Source organism: Sinocyclocheilus grahami, unplaced genomic scaffold (genome assembly GCF_001515645.1).
Source record: "Sinocyclocheilus grahami isolate Dianchi unplaced genomic scaffold, SAMN03320097.WGS_v1.1 scaffold23.1, whole genome shotgun sequence".
Lineage (NCBI taxonomy): Eukaryota > Metazoa > Chordata > Actinopteri > Cypriniformes > Cyprinidae > Sinocyclocheilus > Sinocyclocheilus grahami.
In genome coordinates, this window is record NW_015505202.1 from 1,477,842 (window position 1) to 1,496,847 (window position 19,006).

Genomic DNA, 19,006 nt, shown 5'->3' on the forward strand with positions numbered 1-19,006 from the left:
TATTCATGTTGTCCTTGTTAGTAATAGCAGGTTTGTTATGCAGTCATTAAAGCTGAAGTTATCCTCAGCTTGTTGTGCTAAAACTACTTTTGAAGTGCCAAAGGCCCTGAGGTATCATGTCTCGACAGGCTGAGAAAAGAGGAGGAGAAGCGGCTGGCGGAGGAGGAGCGCTTGAGGCGTGCAGAGGAGGAGAAGAGGCTTGCGGAGGAGAGGAAGAGAGAAGAGGAGGTGCAGGCTCATGTAGCAGAGGAGGAGAGACAGCGAATGGAGCTGGAGGAGCAGCAAAGACAGACTGAGCTAGAGAAAGAGGTGAGTTGACAATGCACTTGCACAGAAACCCTGATAGAGCTACTCTGTTTAAATAATTGACTCCTTGCTCATTCAATGGCAGCGCGAGGAGGCTGAAGCAAAGGCCCAAGAGGAGGCAGAGAGGCAGCGTCAAGAGAGAGAACGCATTATGCAACAGAACCAACAGGAGCGCATTGAGAGAAAGAAGGTGAACGCCTTCACATGACACTGACATTTATACAATTTGCATTGAAGGTAGCAGCTGTAGTTTAAAGAATCATAGAATTTGCTTCAGTGTTCTGTCTCCATCTGCAGAGAATTGAAGAAATTATGAAGAGAACCAGAAAAACAGACCAAATCGATTTTAAGGCAAGCTTTAATTTTATAGCACGTCTTTTATTATATAGAATTAAGGCATGATATATCTGCTTGTTACGCGTCATTTCCACTCCCAGGCAGTTACTTAAGTTGTGTCTGTGTCTTCTCTCAGAGTAATGATGAGAGGGACATTCCTGATGAAAATGGAGAGGAGGCTGAGGACCAAATATACTGTGAAAATAAGGGTCCGTATCTTTATGCCAGAAATGGCAGAATATTACTTTGTTGGCAACAACAGTGAGTTTCTATGTAGCAGATGACTGATGTTTCACTGAAAAGCAAGTGACAAGTTATAGGAGAATTGCTGAAATGAAACTGAACACCTGTTTTACACAGTATTTACAAATAATTTACTAAGCAAATTTGAAAGGGCAGGCAATGCCAAAATCTCAAAATATCTCTAAATATTGATGAGATAATCTATCACTATATGTAACATATAGCTGCACAATACTGGAAAAACTTTTTGTGTGTGTGTGTCCTGACCCATTCAATGTGGCTATAAAATAATTATATTTTTTATTGTGGTTATTATTAAATAAAAGTATTAAACAAAATAAGAAATATTACTATTGTAATACTGTTGTGCTGTTAAAACAGAAAAATCAATTGTTATTTAAATTGTTAAGCCATGGAGCTGTTGTTTCAGCAGAAAACTGCAGGGAGCCCTTAAAGCTTCTGTTTTGCTGAACCAATTTATAAATGCTTCTTGTGACAAATCTGGTGAAATGAGTGGCACAGTGCATGTAGGGAATAAAGCAGCATTGAAGGCGTTAAAAACACTAGAACATGAGCTGCTTGCGTGTAAATGAACACAGTGCTGCACTTCACTCAGAACCTATAATTAGATCACAGCCTGTGCAGTTTGATAATCACACTAAGACATCACAATTTTATTTCAATTTACTGTGTATCCCTAATGTATGACTGAATAATTCATCTGTCTCATTAAAATTTAGAGAATCAGGCTGTTGAGTCAGAGCAGAATGCCATGAAGACAGAGCCATCAGACTCTCAGAAGCATCACTTACCTGTGGAGGAGCCAGTCAGCGAGCAAGAGGGGCCAGTTGATAGTATGAACACACAAACAGATGTGGACAATAAAGAGAACAGCAATGGACCCGGCACAGAGGATCCCTCAATGGACAGGTACAAAAATACTCTAGTTTCATCTGGGTTACACTAGTGGTTCATAAAACACATTTACATTTGTGCTTTAATCTCCAGCAGCCCCCCTCCCAAATCCTGTCTGATGGAGGGCTTGGAGTTTGTGAACGAGGACTCTAAAGTGAACATGGTGCCAGGGTTCAATGGTAAAGGAGGACCCTGGAGCTTTGAGGAGCTGATCGATCTGGGTGTTCATGCGAAGAGCAAACCCCTGATGGATGATGAGGGGCCTAGAGTGGCCTTTGAAGAGAAAACCAGCTCCATTCATCCAGCCCAGCCTATCGAAGCTCTGTCCGGTAAGGGCTTTTCATTCTATTAAGTTTACTAAATGGTATTGTATTAGTTTATATTGATTTGAACTCACAGAATTGACCTCATGCTTCTCTTGTTCTTTCAGAGATGTGAATGCGGAGGTCTGTGTTTAAGGCCTACTGATTAATGCACTCCATGAGTCACGTCCAGCTGAGCCTCAGTGTCAGCGCTCAGACTCGTCTTGACAGCCAGGGAAAGCGCACAGTGCCGCACAGCCTCTGCAGATAATAGATGGATAAAGCAAGAGAAAATAAAGACAAGTTGGAAGTAACGAGCTAAAGAAATGATTCAGGGAAAATGATAGATTCCTTCAGTGTGCTTGCTTCAGCTCTACATCTTTCTAATATTGACATCAGGATTTGTTTTTTCATATATTTCTTACATTTTGTGTTTCGTTTTTTTGTTGTTTTCATCTTTTAAATGTGGAGACAACTTATTTATTCATGTGGCTTCTTCACATTTAAACGGCTGCTGTCTTTTGACGGTTACAAATTCATTATAGCTTCAACTTAAGTATTTTGTTGAATAATCTGGTTGGTTGAGTCAATGTAAAGCTTTTTGAAAAAGGAAACTCTCACATATCTTCAGCTGACAGCTCAGCAATGTGACCCAAATGGGAACCTGTCGTTGAAACATGAGGTTAGACGGGCTGCTAGTGCGGCAACTCTCCAGTTCTAATGTGACCTCAGGATATTTTCCTCTAAGCTTCTGTTTCTCCTCTCCAAAGGCATAAACATCCCCACTGTAGTGTTTAACGCTATGTCCCTGTGCAACAACTGAAGCATTCCTACTGTGTAACACTTGTAGATCGCAAATCTCACTCAAAATGTTTCATTAAAACCGTTTATCAGACTAATTCTAATTAAAATTGAGTGCAAACATGTTAATACTGCCTTGAGCTCTTGAGATTGAAGGATGATGGAGCTCAATGCGGACTGAAATAACACTTGTTGCTTTGGTTTAATGAGGTTTTTATGTCGTTCATTCCTGTTTTGTAGTAAATACCTATATTGTTGATGTCCTGTTCTACTTGTACATAAATATGACTAGTTATCAAATATCTAATTTAAGTGACCCTCAATATGTCTGCATGAATCTATCTGCTACTATATTGCATAATATAACAGAATTACTGTAAGTCTTACTTGCACACTTTCCACATGTTTCTGTTCCCTGGAGTTTGAAGAAATGTGTTCCAGTGGCTAAACTTGAATGATTTAATGTTCTCCAATTCCCAAAGTCCCCTCAGGGTTATACTGTACTATCAGTTTTTTTGTGTATATACAGTTACTGTTAGTTCTCACATCCATTCCTGGCCTAAATAACCACACTAAATGTAGTCCTCTCTTTGAAAATGCACAAGTATATATATATATATATATATATATATTAAAAACTCTTCTAAGTATTATGTAAATCAGTATTAGGCTGTCTGGCTATACTTGTGGTTGGGAATAAGAACTAGGCAGTAGGTTAGTGTGCTGTATAGTGTGGTACAACACTGTACTGTAAGATGAAACAGGCCAGATGTAACTAACTGCACACAGCACCAGTGCACATTTATCTTTTTTGAACAGAGTGTGAAGTGATGTGAGTTGGGAAAAAGAAAGTGGACAGAGTATAAGCGAAGTCAAAAGGGCTTTTTGATTATGAAGCTGCTTTGAGGTTGAACAGGGATCCATTGAGCATGTTGCCTCTCACTGAGGTTGAGGAATGCAATTTAAATTTGCAGCTAGAGGATTCAGGGGAAGTTCAAATGATTTATGCACTAATGGTGAGGATTTGGCATTCGAGCATTTGCCTATTGATTTAAATGTCCAGAATGTTGTAATGAATGATTGGTCTCCATATGCTTGAAGAGTTCAGATGGCTTTGTGTACTGAAGTTGTGTAAAATGTTGTTTTCTTTGAAATATTATTTGCAGAGTAGTTTTACCAGTCAAATGCCAGAAACAGTTACGTTTGTGGTTAATCGGTAAGTACATTTCCTTATTTGTATAATTCCATCCGCGTTTAGGAATACTGTAGATCCCTCAATATGTATTTAATGTTCTTCTGTTATTTTATATGCAACCGCTTTCTGTGATTTTTTTTATTTTTTTTATCTTTTGTTGTATAATAGTCACTTTCCAGATTGCTTTTTGACTCGGGCTCTTAAGTCTCCAGGGGAAAGTTGTTTGCGGAGGTTAGAAGTGACCGGCACTTGGCATGAGACTTTTGTACATGGGTTTGAGATCGTTGCGATTTCCTCGGTTTTGGCCTTTTATACTCATAATACTTTGCATTTCCAAAATAGTTTCAGGTTGTGGTGTAGCTCAGTGGTTCCCAACCCTGGTCCTGGAGGCACCCCAACACTGCATGTTTTGCATGTCTCCTTAATCAAACACACCTGATTCAGATCATCAGCTCATTAGTAGACTCCAAGACAGGGCTGTCCAAACCCGGTCCTGGAGGGCCGGTGTCCAGCAGAGTTTAGCTCCAACTTGCCTCAACACACCTGACTGGAAGTTTCTATGCCTAGTAAGAGCTTGATTAGCTGCTTCAGGTGTGTTTATTTAGGGTTGAAGCTAAACTCTGCAGGACACCGGCCCTCCAGGACTGAGTTTGGACAGCCCTGCTCCAAGACCTGAAACTGGTGTCAGAGAAAGGAGACATGCAAAATGTGCAGTGTTGGGGTGCCTCCAGGACCAGGGTTAGGAACCACTGGTGTGGCTGATGCAGACCCAATCACTGAGGTTTGTATGTGTTAGTTGCGTTTGCTTTCGTAATACACTAGCACAGCCACTTTCAGACGAGTTTAGTCCAGTGCAGATGTTGTTTCCACTAACAGGACCTTTAAAGCCCTTTGCGCTTCATACATCAGAACTAAAACTCTTCTTTAATGTGAAGTACTCAATACAGGGGTAGAATAGGATGGTGCCTTAGATGCAGAATGGGTTTTATTTTCATATATTAATACCTTAACGTGTCACGTGAGCTTACCTCGGCCATGACAATCACTCTACTCGACCAGGGTCATGAATAGGATCTGCTTTTGTTAGAGCAGAAATAGACCTGACCACAAACTATATTTGTAAATATATCTAAAGTGTACTGGGAAAATATAAATTGTAAAAATAAAGTTTTGGAAGATAAAAGAAATGTTTAGAGTCATTTATTGTTTCATGCACAATGGTTTGAATCCGTTCATAAATTTTTTTGGGGGGGCTTTTTGTCTTTTTTAACACGACATGCATAATAGCAACATTTTAAAGGAATTATCTAGAAACAAACGCCATTTTTGTTTCCATGAAGCAAAATGAGTTTACTGAAATAATGCATTTTGCAATGCATGTTGTATTCCTATTGTAACATCACACAGTTTCACCATAGCTTTGCAACAGCTGAAGCTTAAAATGCATGGTTAGGTTTGTAAATCCAGCGATTGCATTTATGATTGCAGTAACATGTTTTGCATAAAAAAAGCCCTTCATATAGCACTCGTATGTTCCAAGAACTCAATCTTCCAGTGATTTATCAATGCAAACTCCCTCACCGGTTTTTCTTTACTTGAGCACTCGAAGCTTCGCTAACTATTTAATCATTTCTATCTTAATTGCTCATTAATCAGCCAAATCAGGCCCTCACAGCTTTTTGGCACAGTCAGAGCAGTAGATGTCATTTCCGTTGATGACAAAGCGCTTGTGGGCCATGGAGAGGGAGCATTTTTTGCAATTAAAGCAGTATTCATGCCAGGTTTTGTCCTCGTAGTTCACCACGTTGGTCCCTCTGCCAAAGCCTGGGACACAGAAGACAACGGTTAATTATGGATGTTTTTTATTATTATAAATGCAATTATTTGCTATGCTTTTTATTCCTTTAAAGGTGTGTAGTTAGAAGTGTTCTGTAATTGTAGGAAAAAAGAATGATCATTTAATACTGGCACAGATTATACCTGTAATGGGATTTTGACATCCAGAGCACTTCTTGGCCACATCAGCCTTATAGCAGTTCACACAGTAGAACTGATCTTCATGGGCCGTGAAACGAGCTCCAGCCAGAGGTTTCTTGCATGTGTTACACACAAAGCACTCAGAGTGCCAGGGCTGGTCCTGATAGGTGATTCCACCACTGCTAATGGCCTGATTATTAGGACAGATTAGACAAAAGTACAGAGGCTTTAAAACATGCCTGATAGGAAGAGATAGTTCTGGTCTTCTAATTTGTTTCAAGAGTCGTTCATTCAACCGAACCAAGACGAGCAACAGTTAACTCTGCAATGACTTCAGTTACTACAAAGCAACATAGAGTTCCATGTACACTAAAAAATATTTTTCAAAGTTGTAAATGAAAAGATAATATAAATATATTTTACAAGACTACTTTAATTTAACATGTTGCTTGCTGTTTCTTTGTAAACATTTGTGAAATTTACTACTAATATCTGAGTGAAAATTGTTTCAAATCAAATCCTACACCAATTTTTCAGTGCGCACTACTTGCGCAAACTAAAAGTTTGTGGTCAGTCAGATGTTTTTTATGCATTACACTGATCAAAAGATTTTTTAATTTTACAAAAGATTTTAAATAAATGTTCTTTTGAACTGTCTATTCATCAAGGAATCCGGGGGAAAAAATATGAAGCACAAGTTTCCAACATTGATAAAATTGTTTCATGAAATGTTTCTTTTAGCAAATCAGCATATTAGAATGATTTCTGAAGGATCATGTGACACTTGAAGACTGGAGTAATGATGCTGAAAAGCATTCAGCTTAAAAAACATCAAATAAATGCAGCCTTGATGAGCATAAGAGAAATTTCAAAAACATTCCAATCTTACCGACGCCAAAATTCGAAGTCATTTGTTTGCTAAATACCTGTATAATAGTGCTTCAAAATGAATCTGACTGTACATTATGCCTGACCTTTTTACTGCACTTTAATAACTGCAAACATCGAGTTCAGGTTGCGTTTCTGTTCCATCTATATGAAGTCTTTCGACAGTACAGTCCTTCGGTATACTGTTAACTGACCTCTTTGCAGCGGGCACAGTGCTTGGCAAACTTCTTCTCATGGCAGGCAGTGCAGTACATATCGTCACCCTTGGTCAGGAAGCTCTGGCTGCGGATTGGCTGCTTGCACTCAAAGCAGATGAAACACTCTTCATGCCAGACTTTATGCTTGTACTCCACATTCTTAGATCCTACAGAGAAACACAAAAACTTTGCTGTCAATTGCGACACTGCATGAGATATTCTGTGTCGAAAAAAGGTGTTTATGTGCCGTGACACCTGTACACACACCTGGCGTAATCACTTTGTAGCAGCCCTGACAGCGAGACGATCCGTCACGGTCTCCACACTTCCCACACATGATCTTGCCGTCGTCCTTGGCAGCGAAAGACTCATTGGCCAGCGGCTTGTAGCACTTGGCACAGCGGAAGCAGCCCTCGTGCCAGTGGCGGTTCTTATGGGTCAGCTCCTGGATAGAGAGCACTGTGAGCGCTGCACAATATAAAATACTCTTTAAAAGGACTTATTTCAGTCAACGCCCACCTTTGCATCAGCACCTATAGGCTTGCGACACTCAGCGCAAGTGTTGGCGCAGAGCTTGTCGAAGCAGCGCACGCACACAGGCTTGTCATCTTTCTTGGCATGCTTCTTGCCCTGCAGGTTCTCTCTGCAGTAGAAGCAGTCGAAACGCTCGGTCATGGTGGAGCTCAGATAGCTGCGGGGGCCTGCAAAGACAAAACAAGGGCAAAGTATAGAACTGACTGCCAAACCATTCGTTTATAGCATGTAACATTGATTTTTAAACTATTAAAACAGATTAGAATTGTCAAATTAAGACAATAGTATCAATGGTTCCACAAACAAAACCGAAGGATAAGAGGTAAGATATTTTGAACAATATGGAGGTTAAATAATCATTTATTCCCACTCAGCAGAAAATAAACAGAAAAAAAAATTTGCTAAAATGTGTTAAATTATATTTACATAATGTTTTTGTACAAATATATTATTGGCCGATTTTTAATATATAGAGGGGATGATTTATGAAGCAAAAACATATATTTATTTTGCCCTCCATATACTTATCCAAGAAAATACATTCACATCAGGTTTATTTTCTACAACGAGTGTGAACATAACATATTTGAATAAAAAATAAGGAACAATTTACAATGTAAAAAAAAAAAACAATATTACAATAAATTAAAAATGTTACATTTTTAAATCATTATAAATCCAGTCTTGATCCCTAGTACGCTATTTCATCCACATTTGTATTTAGCCTAAATGTAGGCCACTGTAAGATTGGAAATGTATGTTCTTGCCCCTGAAATACATTTTGCTATATTAAGGATGAAACTAAATATATTTTCAATTTGAGAAATATATGCCTCACTGTTTTATCACATATACTTAGCAACTATTTAAATATATATTTTGGCCAGAAAAAAATGCTGTATGGGTCTAATTCAGTCTATTGCTATTATGACCAGCATATATTTCAAATAATTATATTCAGATGCGTATTTTGTGATGTTTAGTGTTGGACATTGTTAGTAGATGAATTAAACTGCTGATCAAGAAGTGTGCTTTAAGAACGTTTATTTTCTGAAGGTGCAATGTAAAAATATTGCCAGGATTTTAACAAGAACACTAAAAGAATTTTTTTTTTTTTTAGTGCATATAACTACTTTTTTATTTGGAAACTGAAAAAAGAAACTAATAAAAGAAAACGTGTTGATTCAATGTGTTAATCTTGCGAGGAATTCCCCCCCTAAAAAACAGTTTTCCTTGTGTGTATGTGATTTGCAGCACTAAGGAACCTGAAGGGGATCCGGTGAACAGGGTTGCCAGATTTTCACAACAAAACCCGCCCAGTTGCTACTCAAAACTCGCATTCCGGGGGGTAAAATGCACGTTTTTTGGCAGGCTTCCCCTGGTAAAATTCGCATTCCAGGGGCTAAATATCGCTTCAACCTGTGGACATGAAAAACAACCTGCGGCAACAGTGTTAAAGTAGCCCAATTTGGCAACGCTGCGTGAAGTACAAATGCTAACGCTAGGTATTTATTTGTGCATTAAACTAGATATAAATGATGTGCTTGCATATATGTATTGTGAGCTTACAAAACGTATAATATGCAATTGTGAGATATTATGCAGTTGTGAGATGTTATACTTTATTTACATTTGGGGAAGTCCTGGCCTAATGGTTAGAGAGTCGGACTCGCAACCTTTGGGTTCGAGTCTCGTACCGGCAGGAATTGTAGGTGGGGGGAGTGAATGTGCAGCGCTCTCTTCCACCTTCAATACCACGACTGAGGTGCACTTGAGCAAGGCACCGAACCCCCAACTGCTCCCCGGGCGCCACAGCAAAAAATGGCTGCCCACTGCTCCGGGTGTGTGTTCACTGTGTGTGTGTGTTCACTGCTGTGTGTGTGCACTTTGGATGGGTTAAACGCAGAGCACTAATTCCAAGTATGGGTCACCATATGGCCACATGTCACATCACATTTAGCAGAGGCTTTTATCCAAAGTGACTTACAAATGTGTACGATGCTATGCAACTGTGCGAGCCGATGATAACTCCTTTTATTTGACATAAAACTGACTAGATTAAATGTGTGGTCTCTCCCACTCCATTCCATTCCACACCTACTTTATTCAGATTATTAACTGACCTGTACTAAAATGTCTAAGAATATCGGAGCACTTTAACATTCATCATTTTGTTCTACAGTAAGGATCAAGTAGAGACTGCACGAGTCTCTCTCTATTCAGTGCGTCTAATACTTTTGTGAGTAATCGCTTATTATAATACATCAAATCACCACAATGAGCCAGTATAAGGCAATAACAAGAATCCGCGTCGGCTAAAGGCACTGATTTGTCTGGGAGGGACTTTTGAAGGCTTTTAACTGAACCTCGGGAATTTCCTGTTTCGATTACAGATTATGATGTTTTCTAAATACTCTTGAAATAATGAAGAGTCCACATGGACAGCTGCTCTTTATTATAGATCATAAAAAGTGTTGCACTTAGTATAGATCAGCACGTATAGCCAGTTCTGACTTGCATTGATATTTGCTTAAACCAGTGTACCGTGGGTTGCAAGATATTGAGATGATAAATGTTTTGTTTGCACCTCTTCATCTGTTGCAAACAGCCTAGCAACCGCATGCCAAACAACTCAGAAAAGTCTGCTTGGAAAGACAGAGGCCAAATCACCCCACAGATGTGGCCACTAACACTTCATCTCTGATAGTGCCAGAGCTGCATTTTCTGGCCATGGATAAGTGGAGCTGTATTTTTAGAGAACACGCTCATTCTTCCCAGTGGGGTTCGTCTCGGTCAACATCCTATTGTTAGCCCTTGAGTAAATATAGCCGTTGTCATGGTTACATTCATTAAATTCTACTTATTTAATCAAAACGACAACATGATTCTTGAAATGATACGGGTCAGAACCACAATGTGGAAAGACGACTAAACGTCACATTTTCCCCCACTGAGTTGACCGTATTTATCTGATAGACATGGATGGGCACCATAGTCGGTGCTCGTTCTACATTAGGATCCATTATTTAGTATGATTCAAAACAACATTAGGCCATAAGAGGTGTTTCTGAAAACAAATTCAGTACAGCATCAAGAGAAAGGCCTGTTTGTATTTCTAACATTTTAATCCAACATTGCTAAAAATGATGACTTATATTAGAGATTCCACTAAACTAAAACTCTATAATATATCCTAATACAGAACAAAACATTGTCAGAGAGAAGATAATCGGAGTGAAACTTCCAACACAACTGGATTTGTGGAAACAATGTCTAGACTCAGTAAGTCTATTTAGTCATGTCCATTTCCTGAATTCTCTCCTCTGACTTTAGATGTAGGCTATACAAGTATTAGTGTTGTGCCTTCTGTGAACTGAAATATCTTTGTGACCGGAGCAGTATGCTCAATCCTTAAGCCTTTTGGGATGCCGTCCATCAGCTGTTCATTTTTAGCTAGCTTTGTCAGTGTTTTCAAATGGACCACTTTGTCCCAAAGCAAAGAGCAAATGCTGCTCGAAAGGTCATCGGGAGATGAACAGTAACCAAAGAGAGCATGTCCACATTAAAGCAAACACTGATCGATGCACCCATATATGAACACTAACAAATGTAGTCCAAATAAGTCATAAGAAAAGACTCTGATTGTGGAGAATCGGTGAATTAGCTTGAGCGCTATCTTGACTTAGACTAAAGCGGTCTAGATTAAGACCACATTCAGTTACACAGAAGTACACAGCTGCTACCTGAGCTCACCCATACAATTACACCAATAAAGAAATATTGGCCTGTCTGTGGGGTATATATATATATTGGGTTATACCAGGCTAGTATTATCTGATACTGATATTGCACAGGCCTTCAAATAAAAATGCTAAACCAATGCCACCATTGTCATAGACAAATCACAAGACAACATATACACTACCATTCAAAAGTTTGGGGTCATTTTAAATGTTTTTGAAAGTATCTTATACTCACCGAATCTGCATTTATTTGATCAAAATACAATAAAAACAGTAATACTGTGAAATAAAACTACAATTTATAATTGTTTTCTATCTTAATATATTTTAAAATGTTATTTATTCCTGTGATGGCAAAGCTGAATTTTCATCCTCATTCTTCAGTGTCACATGATCCTTTAAAAAAATCACACTTTCACTGCTCAAGAAACATTTCTTATCAATGCTGAAAAAAAACTGAACCCAACCTTTTAAATAGTAGTGTAAGTTCAGCTATAACCATATCCAGCAAAAGAAGTGCCAATGGATGCACATGAGGAGAATCCATGGGCCGATCCACCAAAAGCTTTTCATGACTGTACATCCCACTGCATCTTTACCTGAGTGCCTGTAGAAACTCATATCTGCTTTCGGGGAAACAGGATAGCCTTGAGGAAATGAAAGAGATGCAAGGATGGATGGAGAGAACCAAACAGACAAAGAGTTACAGGGGAACTCCACTCTTCTCTTTGAGTTATGTGTCATATATACGACCCCAGCTGCCCCTTAAAACCTACACCCTGCCCCCAGTCGCCCACCACACCCATGGCCTGGCCTGGCCTGGCCTGGCCTCCCAAACCTAAACCCAGCAATCCCAACCAAAGCATCAGCTGTCCTCTCCATGTTAGGCTATGCTTCAAAAGATAAGTGAAGGGGAGGGAGTTCACTGCATCTTTACCTGAGTGCCTGTAGAAACTCATATCTGCTTTCGGGGAAACAGGATAGCCTTGAGGAAATGAAAGAGATGCAAGGATGGATGGAGAGAACCAAACAGACAAAGAGTTACAGGGGAACTCCACTCTTCTCTTTGAGTTATGTGTCATATATACGACCCCAGCTGCCCCTTAAAACCTACACCCTGCCCCCAGTCGCCCACCACACCCATGGCCTGGCCTGGCCTGGCCTCCCAAACCTAAATCCAGCAATCCCAACCAAAGCATCAGCTGTCCTCTCCATGTTAGGCTATGCTTCAAAAGATAAGTGAAGGGGAGGGAGTCAGAGAAAGAGAACTGAATTCATCTGAATTCCTTGCTTATGACACCAGAGAGCAGAATAAAGGGATTTTCACAGCCTTTCATTGGATCTGGTGGATCAGAGAGGCCGGAGGCTTTGTGTTTGTTCTGAAATTGATTAGTAAAGGGCCATTGCGGTACTCGGACTTTTTGAGTTCACCCAGAACTACTTTGTTTATCAGTGCTTATATTGTGAAATAAACTTTGTATTGCGTTTGGCTTGTGTCTGTTTAAACAACAGTTGAATAGGGATTCAGGGAAAAGTGGACATTAAAAGATTCATTGCTTCTCAAATGCTGCGTCTCAAGGGTTTTAAGAGGACACTATCACGCACACACAAGTGTAACTGACCTCAGATGCCTTTGAAACTCATATCTGACCACCTTTGTAATAAAACTGAGCTCTGTTCTCATTTCTCAACTCATTTCAGTTTTCAGGTTGCAGATTGTCACGTATAAAGAAAAATATGTTTCATTTGGACCCAGCCAAGATTCCTGTAGTTACTTACGAATATGTATGACATTAGACAAAAACATAGTAATGATGACAATTCAGACAATTAATTTTGCAGAGTTGAGTAAAGGCGTATCAGTGCTTATATTGTGAAATAAACTTTGTATTGCGTTTGGCTTGTGTCTGTTTAAACAACAGTTGAATAGGGATTCAGGGAAAAGTGGACATTAAAAGATTCATTGCTTCTCAAATGCTGCGTCTCAAGGGTTTTAAGAGGACACTATCACGCACACACAAGTGTAAATGACCTCAGATGCCTTTGAAACTCATATCTGACCACCTTTGTAATAAAACTGAGCTCTGTTCTCATTTCTCAACTCATTTCAGTTTTCAGGTTGCAGATTGTCATGTATAAAGAAAAATATGTTTCATTTGGACCCAGCCAAGATTCCTGTAGTTACTTACGAATATGTATGACATTAGACAAAAACATAGTAATGATGACAATTCAGACAATTAATTTTGCAGAGTTGAGTAAAGGCTACAGGAACAAATGATTTCCATGAAAGGACTGAAGCAGTCTGAACTAATCTCAGCTGGAAGGTCAACACTGCAAGACTTCATGGACACATTATCCACACCAAATTAGTGTGTATTTTTACCACTTGCACTCATAACAGACTTTATACTTCCACTAGTCCTAAGAAAAGTGACTATCATCATTTGTAGATGCCACTTGGTTTCATATTTTGTTACATCCAGGCATTTTTAAATGTGACAAGTATTCAAATAGTTTTTAGAACCACTTTATATTTTAGAATGTGTATGATGGTGTAGAGAAAATGTGTTTTTGTGTGTCTGGATGAAATGTTGAAGAAATGACTCATTGGTGGTCAGTGTTGTTGAGCCAGTGTGGACAATGGAAACAGATCCATCTGCCCTCTACTAAAGTTCTGCCTCGCGGGAGGCCTGAAATAGCAACCTGGCATCATGCACTAAAACAACCCCCTCTCATCTGTTATCTAAACCCCGCTAGAGAACAGATGACAGCTGAAGACCAACATGTGAAGAGGATGCTGAAGTGGATGAGGAAGATACTAGTCAACATTAGAGGAAGCGTTCTAAGAATGGGTCAGCGTTGATGTAAAGGGAAACATTTGTAGTAGACTTTTGGTCATCTGGACTGAAGCACCAACTATGATGCATTCATTGGAGAAAGTGAGGTAACAAGGGGGGCAGTTTGGAAAACAACAGCCCCTTCTGGCTCATAAAAGTGAATGGACCAGTTCTTCTAAACATGTAAACACTTAAGTTTATTTCTCGCCAGAGATCTTGTGCATCTTAACAGTAAAGTAACACTGTCCAAGTAAGGATTCAGGTATTTATTAAATCTATTCCATTAGGAATTAAAAGTTACCAAAATAGGCAGCGCCGCTTTCAGATTTTCCAGGAATGTTTCTTAAAAGCCTCTCAGTTACAATAATAAATCCAGATCATTTATCACAATACTATTCACAGTCTAGTGACTCATCTGATGACCGTCCAGAGCGCACACAGTTAGGGAGCATGACAACATGTGTGCAGTCAGTGATGTGAAGGTCAGCATACCAATGTTTTCCATCTCACTGACCAAGAACTTATTAAAGATCACTGGAACATTTTTAAATAAACATTTAGCAGGACCTCTTCTTACATGTAAATACATGTAATCTTGAGCCGGTTTAACTTTAGGGTCCAAATTACTTTTGGTGACAGACAAGTCAAAGCCAAAACCCTGTTTCAGGTCACATCCACAAATGATTCACTCTATGGTCCTGGAGAAAATATCCTCTTGTGCGATAGTGCCATAACAGGTGATTGTTACTGGGAATGTTGAGATTAGACAGAGAGATTTCCACATTCATGGCTCTGTGGTGAAACACAGTCAAACTCAGGCTGGTAACCACCTTACCGTTTGACCATGTTTATGGAATATGAAAATTCTGATTAACAGCAGAATTTGCTCATATTCTGATTATGTAAGTGTCATGTAAATGTACAAATCCGGATCAATATTCTGGTTTCTTAAAATCTAAATAAAGGCTGGAATACACTACACAACTCAAAATCTGAACCGATTTCAAAGCAATATGCATTATACTCTTGATGACTTTGTAAGTGGTTAAAAAACTCATACACTAAACGACTGAGGATCACATGCTACCAGACTTTCAAGACACAACAAAATTAAGCAGAAACATATGCCTCGGAGACACGACAAATGAAAACAGTGTTTTAGACATACACGCCACATGGTTGATTTCAGCAGATGTGTTGAGACTGAGACTGCTCAGCTGAAGTGTTTCCCTAACTGATTATACCGTGTGTGGGATCCAGAAAATCGTTGTCCTTATATGGCAGGATGATTTCTACTGACACAAACATTCTGAAAAGGCACTTTACTTCTGATGCTTTCAGGTAAAAAAAGCCACATGAACAGAGGTGTAATGTGTATGCAGGGGATAAGATACACAGAATGCGAATCAGATGGAGAAAAAAAATTGTTAAATTAAATGCTGAAGTCAGTTATAGTTAAAAACATAGCATGGTTAAACCATAACCACAGTTTTTATTTAGTCTATAAGTCTTAAGTTGGTTTAGAAGTCAGTTACTTTAATCAGAATTTAGACCAAGTCTTAAAATATCCCATGAGATTGTAAAAAAAAAAAAAAAGAATCCTATAAGGATAAAATGATCTCTTGCTGGATAACCTGAAATTCTGAACAAAATTTGTAAAGAGTTTTTTTTTTGTCTATTCAGCGGGATCTTGTCACTTTGTATTCATTCCTAATGGAATTTGATGCCAATAATAATTCCAATATCATTCCTGACTCTCAAAACACTTCACATGGTACAAACTGCATTAAAATGTATCATCGATTCCCAAATTCAATAATGTCTTTACAGTATAATCCAGTAAAATTCTATAGGTGCGGCTCAGGAAAATAACCTCAGAGATTTGAGAGCATAGATTAATTAAGGACAATGCTTAATTTCAGCATTTGTTTGGATAGAAGTAAGTTGTCCCTTGTACCCCTAAACTCAGTTACATACCAAAAAAATTAATAAAAATCATAGATTTTGTGCAAACCATAAACACCACAATTTAAAGTTTGTCAAGTCAACCCGTTACATATTTCAGGAGAAAAAAAACTTTGGAATATACATGGGAAAGTAGTCTTCTACATTTCATACGATCGCTTATATCACTAATAAATACATTTATTTCTATTAAAGAATTCCACAGAAAAAGATATATGCATCCATCTTCCATAATCCCTAAATCTCACTTACCAGTAAGCACTGAGCAGTGAGTCGCAGCTTGTCTGCAGCGATGATGAGAGAAGTTCTCCTCTTCGTCTGCTGGAGCACTGGGCTTAAAAACATCCACAAGGGGGAGTGAAAAATAAAATCAGGATACCATCCAAATACTTTCAGTTCATAGCAACAATGACATCAGACTGGAATCCACTCTTTGTGCTTAACCAAGTGTGTATAAAAGTCTACAGAGAAAGTAGATATTTAAGTGAGTTGTGATAAGTAATCATTCAGTATGTTTAGCGATTCGTTCAGAATAAATATGAACACGTTTATAGTCTTTCACATGATAAAGCTCAGATTTTTTAACAACGACTAATGCGTCATTTCAGATGCTTTAGTCTAGTAGAACACATTCCCTACATGCTTACTGAAAAGAGAAAACACAGACCACTAAGAAGATTTCATAGCTTTCAGAGATGATCCAGTTTTCTACGGTACACTAAAAGTGCCTTATTGGCATGGATGGTGCCATGAAGAATCTGTAACATCCATAAAAACTTTAAATTCCACAAAAGGTTCTATAACAAAGAAAAGGGTTTTTTAGATTTGTATAATGTTCTTTAAACTAAGAACTGACCACTGAAAGTTTTTTTGGGGGGGGGACTAAAAATAGTTCAGTGTAAGACCTTAAACCCCAACTGAACACTGAGTGACATTTGTGATATATACAGTGTTGTGGAATTAATAGAGCACTAGCGAGTGCACAGATATAATCACCTTTAAACAACCTCCAGCTTGTGATCAGTTCCTGGAGTGCCTCCAAACGGTTAAAGACATCAATGACATGGACAACAGAAGCTATGAAGTGCCTGGCAGCAGCAGCACAACTATGCTTATTTATGTCCTGGCACCTGTGACTGAGCCAAACAATTCCTTTCAGCCACATAATAATATTTTGTTTTGTAATCATTGATAGGAAGACAGGGGCTAGTTGTCACAAAGGCTATATCACAGTAAGATTGAGTCAGAAGTTCAGTTGCATACATTTTTTGTTAACTGTATCTCCCAAACAAGTAAAGTTTTATAATAGCTGTTGAGTAAAATATATATATATATTTTAAATAAAATAAATAATAAAACCACACTGAGATACATTCAGAGTCAAGTACATAATTACACAAAAGGCTACTCAAGACAAGAAATAGATCAATAATCTAGACACCTAGTCTCTGCCTCTATTCGAGGGAATCATTTTCTAGTCCCAAAATCCATGACAATTAAAATATGACATGGACAACAGAAGCTATGAAGTGCCTGGCAGCAGCAGCACAACTATGCTTATTTATGTCCTGGCACCTGTGACTGAGCCAAACAATTCCTTTCAGCCACATAATAATATTTTGTTTTGTAATCATTGATAGGAAGACAGGGGCTAGTTGTCACAAAGGCTATATCACAGTAAGATTGAGTCAGAAGTTCAGTTGCATACATTTTTTGTTAACTGTATCTCCCAAACAAGTAAAGTTTTATAATAGCTGTTGAGTAAAATATATATTTTTTAAATAAAATAAATAATAAAACCACACTGAGATACATTCAGAGTCAAGTACATAATTACACAAAAGGCTACTCAAGACAAGAAATAGATCAATAATCTAGACACCTAGTCTCTGCCTCTATTCGAGGGAATCATTTTCTAGTCCCAAAATCCATGACAATTAAAATTATGTATTTCATATTTATCCAACAAAAAGTTTTGTATGTGGATGTTTTGAGTTAAGAAAATATCTTTATAGTGAATATAAAGTCAGCTAGAGAAGCCAAGTGGTACCTGGGGAAAAAAATAAACTGAAAATCATTCATATTAATTATGAAATAAATATAAATGATTAACATTAAATATTAAGTATTGTTTATTAATAATTCAACTTTAAAAATGTTTTTAAATTGTATTCGTGATCAAATAAATGCAGACTTGGTGAGGATAAGAATTATTTTTTTAAAATCTTACCAACCCCAAACATTTGAACTGTAGTTTGTACGTGACAGGGATTCTCATAAGCTACATAAATTGGCAACATTTCAAAAAATATATATGAAACGTTAGATCAAATGACCTAACCTTTTGTACACAATGATCACATGGATCGAGATATTTTCACAGTGCTTAAGGGCAAACGTGTTTAGAAAGGCACTGTCATGGTGCTTGTTGCTATTTAATGCGTTTGAAGAAAATAACTTAGAAGGGCCTTTTATCTAGGAGCCATTAACCCTGTTGTATCAGACATATTTCATTTTCACAGCTTCCAAACAGCTGCTTGATGTCAAATCCTGTGAAAAGAGTTCCAGTAGTGTTCCAGGTATAATCTTGTGAATATAGTACAGGAGATTAAAACAGCCATACAAGATTATTTAATCTAAAGCACAGGCTTCCGTTTATTGATCGTTGCACACACATGAACAGATGAGAATATTTACACAGATGTAAACAGTCAGTAGCTGCAACACGTTAGAGTAGAGCTGTACATAGTGTGACTAACACACA

At 38.2% G+C, this 19,006-nt stretch overlaps 2 protein-coding genes across 5 annotated transcripts in view; one reads left to right on the forward strand and one right to left on the reverse strand.

The window, feature by feature from the left end:
• Window positions 1-4,523, forward strand: part of LOC107560633 (ensconsin-like) — a 41,269-nt gene extending 36,746 nt beyond the window's left edge. The window contains exons 12-18 of one of the 2 annotated variants that reach the window (XM_016244871.1): window positions 129-309; window positions 392-496; window positions 604-657; window positions 779-851; window positions 1,626-1,815; window positions 1,894-2,129; window positions 2,231-4,523. In XM_016244871.1, the coding sequence (XP_016100357.1) occupies window positions 129-309; window positions 392-496; window positions 604-657; window positions 779-851; window positions 1,626-1,815; window positions 1,894-2,129; window positions 2,231-2,238 (847 nt within the window). In that variant the 3' untranslated portion in view covers window positions 2,239-4,523. The remainder of the gene's footprint in view (window positions 1-128; window positions 310-391; window positions 497-603; window positions 658-778; window positions 852-1,625; window positions 1,816-1,893; window positions 2,130-2,230) is intronic. The other variant, XM_016244876.1, reaches the window with a different exon arrangement.
• Window positions 72-16,589, reverse strand: LOC107560651 (four and a half LIM domains protein 1-like). 3 transcript variants are annotated; one of them, XR_001605752.1, is made up of 7 exons: window positions 12,037-12,165; window positions 7,680-7,861; window positions 7,428-7,605; window positions 7,158-7,327; window positions 6,079-6,265; window positions 5,370-5,922; window positions 72-83 (listed from the first exon to the last, which is right to left on the reverse strand). XR_001605752.1 is itself a non-coding variant. In XM_016244899.1 (6 exons), the coding sequence occupies exons 2-6, from the start codon at window positions 7,833-7,835 to the stop codon at window positions 5,768-5,770; spliced, it is 846 nt and encodes a 281-aa protein (XP_016100385.1). In that variant the 5' UTR covers window positions 7,836-7,861; window positions 16,495-16,589; the 3' UTR covers window positions 5,283-5,767. The 3 variants fall into 3 exon arrangements, 2 of the variants coding, with proteins under 2 accessions (XP_016100385.1, XP_016100374.1); XM_016244899.1 differs by lacking the exons at window positions 72-83; window positions 12,037-12,165 and adding an exon at window positions 16,495-16,589 and having other exon boundaries at window positions 5,283-5,922; XM_016244888.1 differs by lacking the exon at window positions 72-83 and having other exon boundaries at window positions 5,283-5,922.
• Window positions 16,590-19,006: the final 2,417 nt, after the last annotated feature.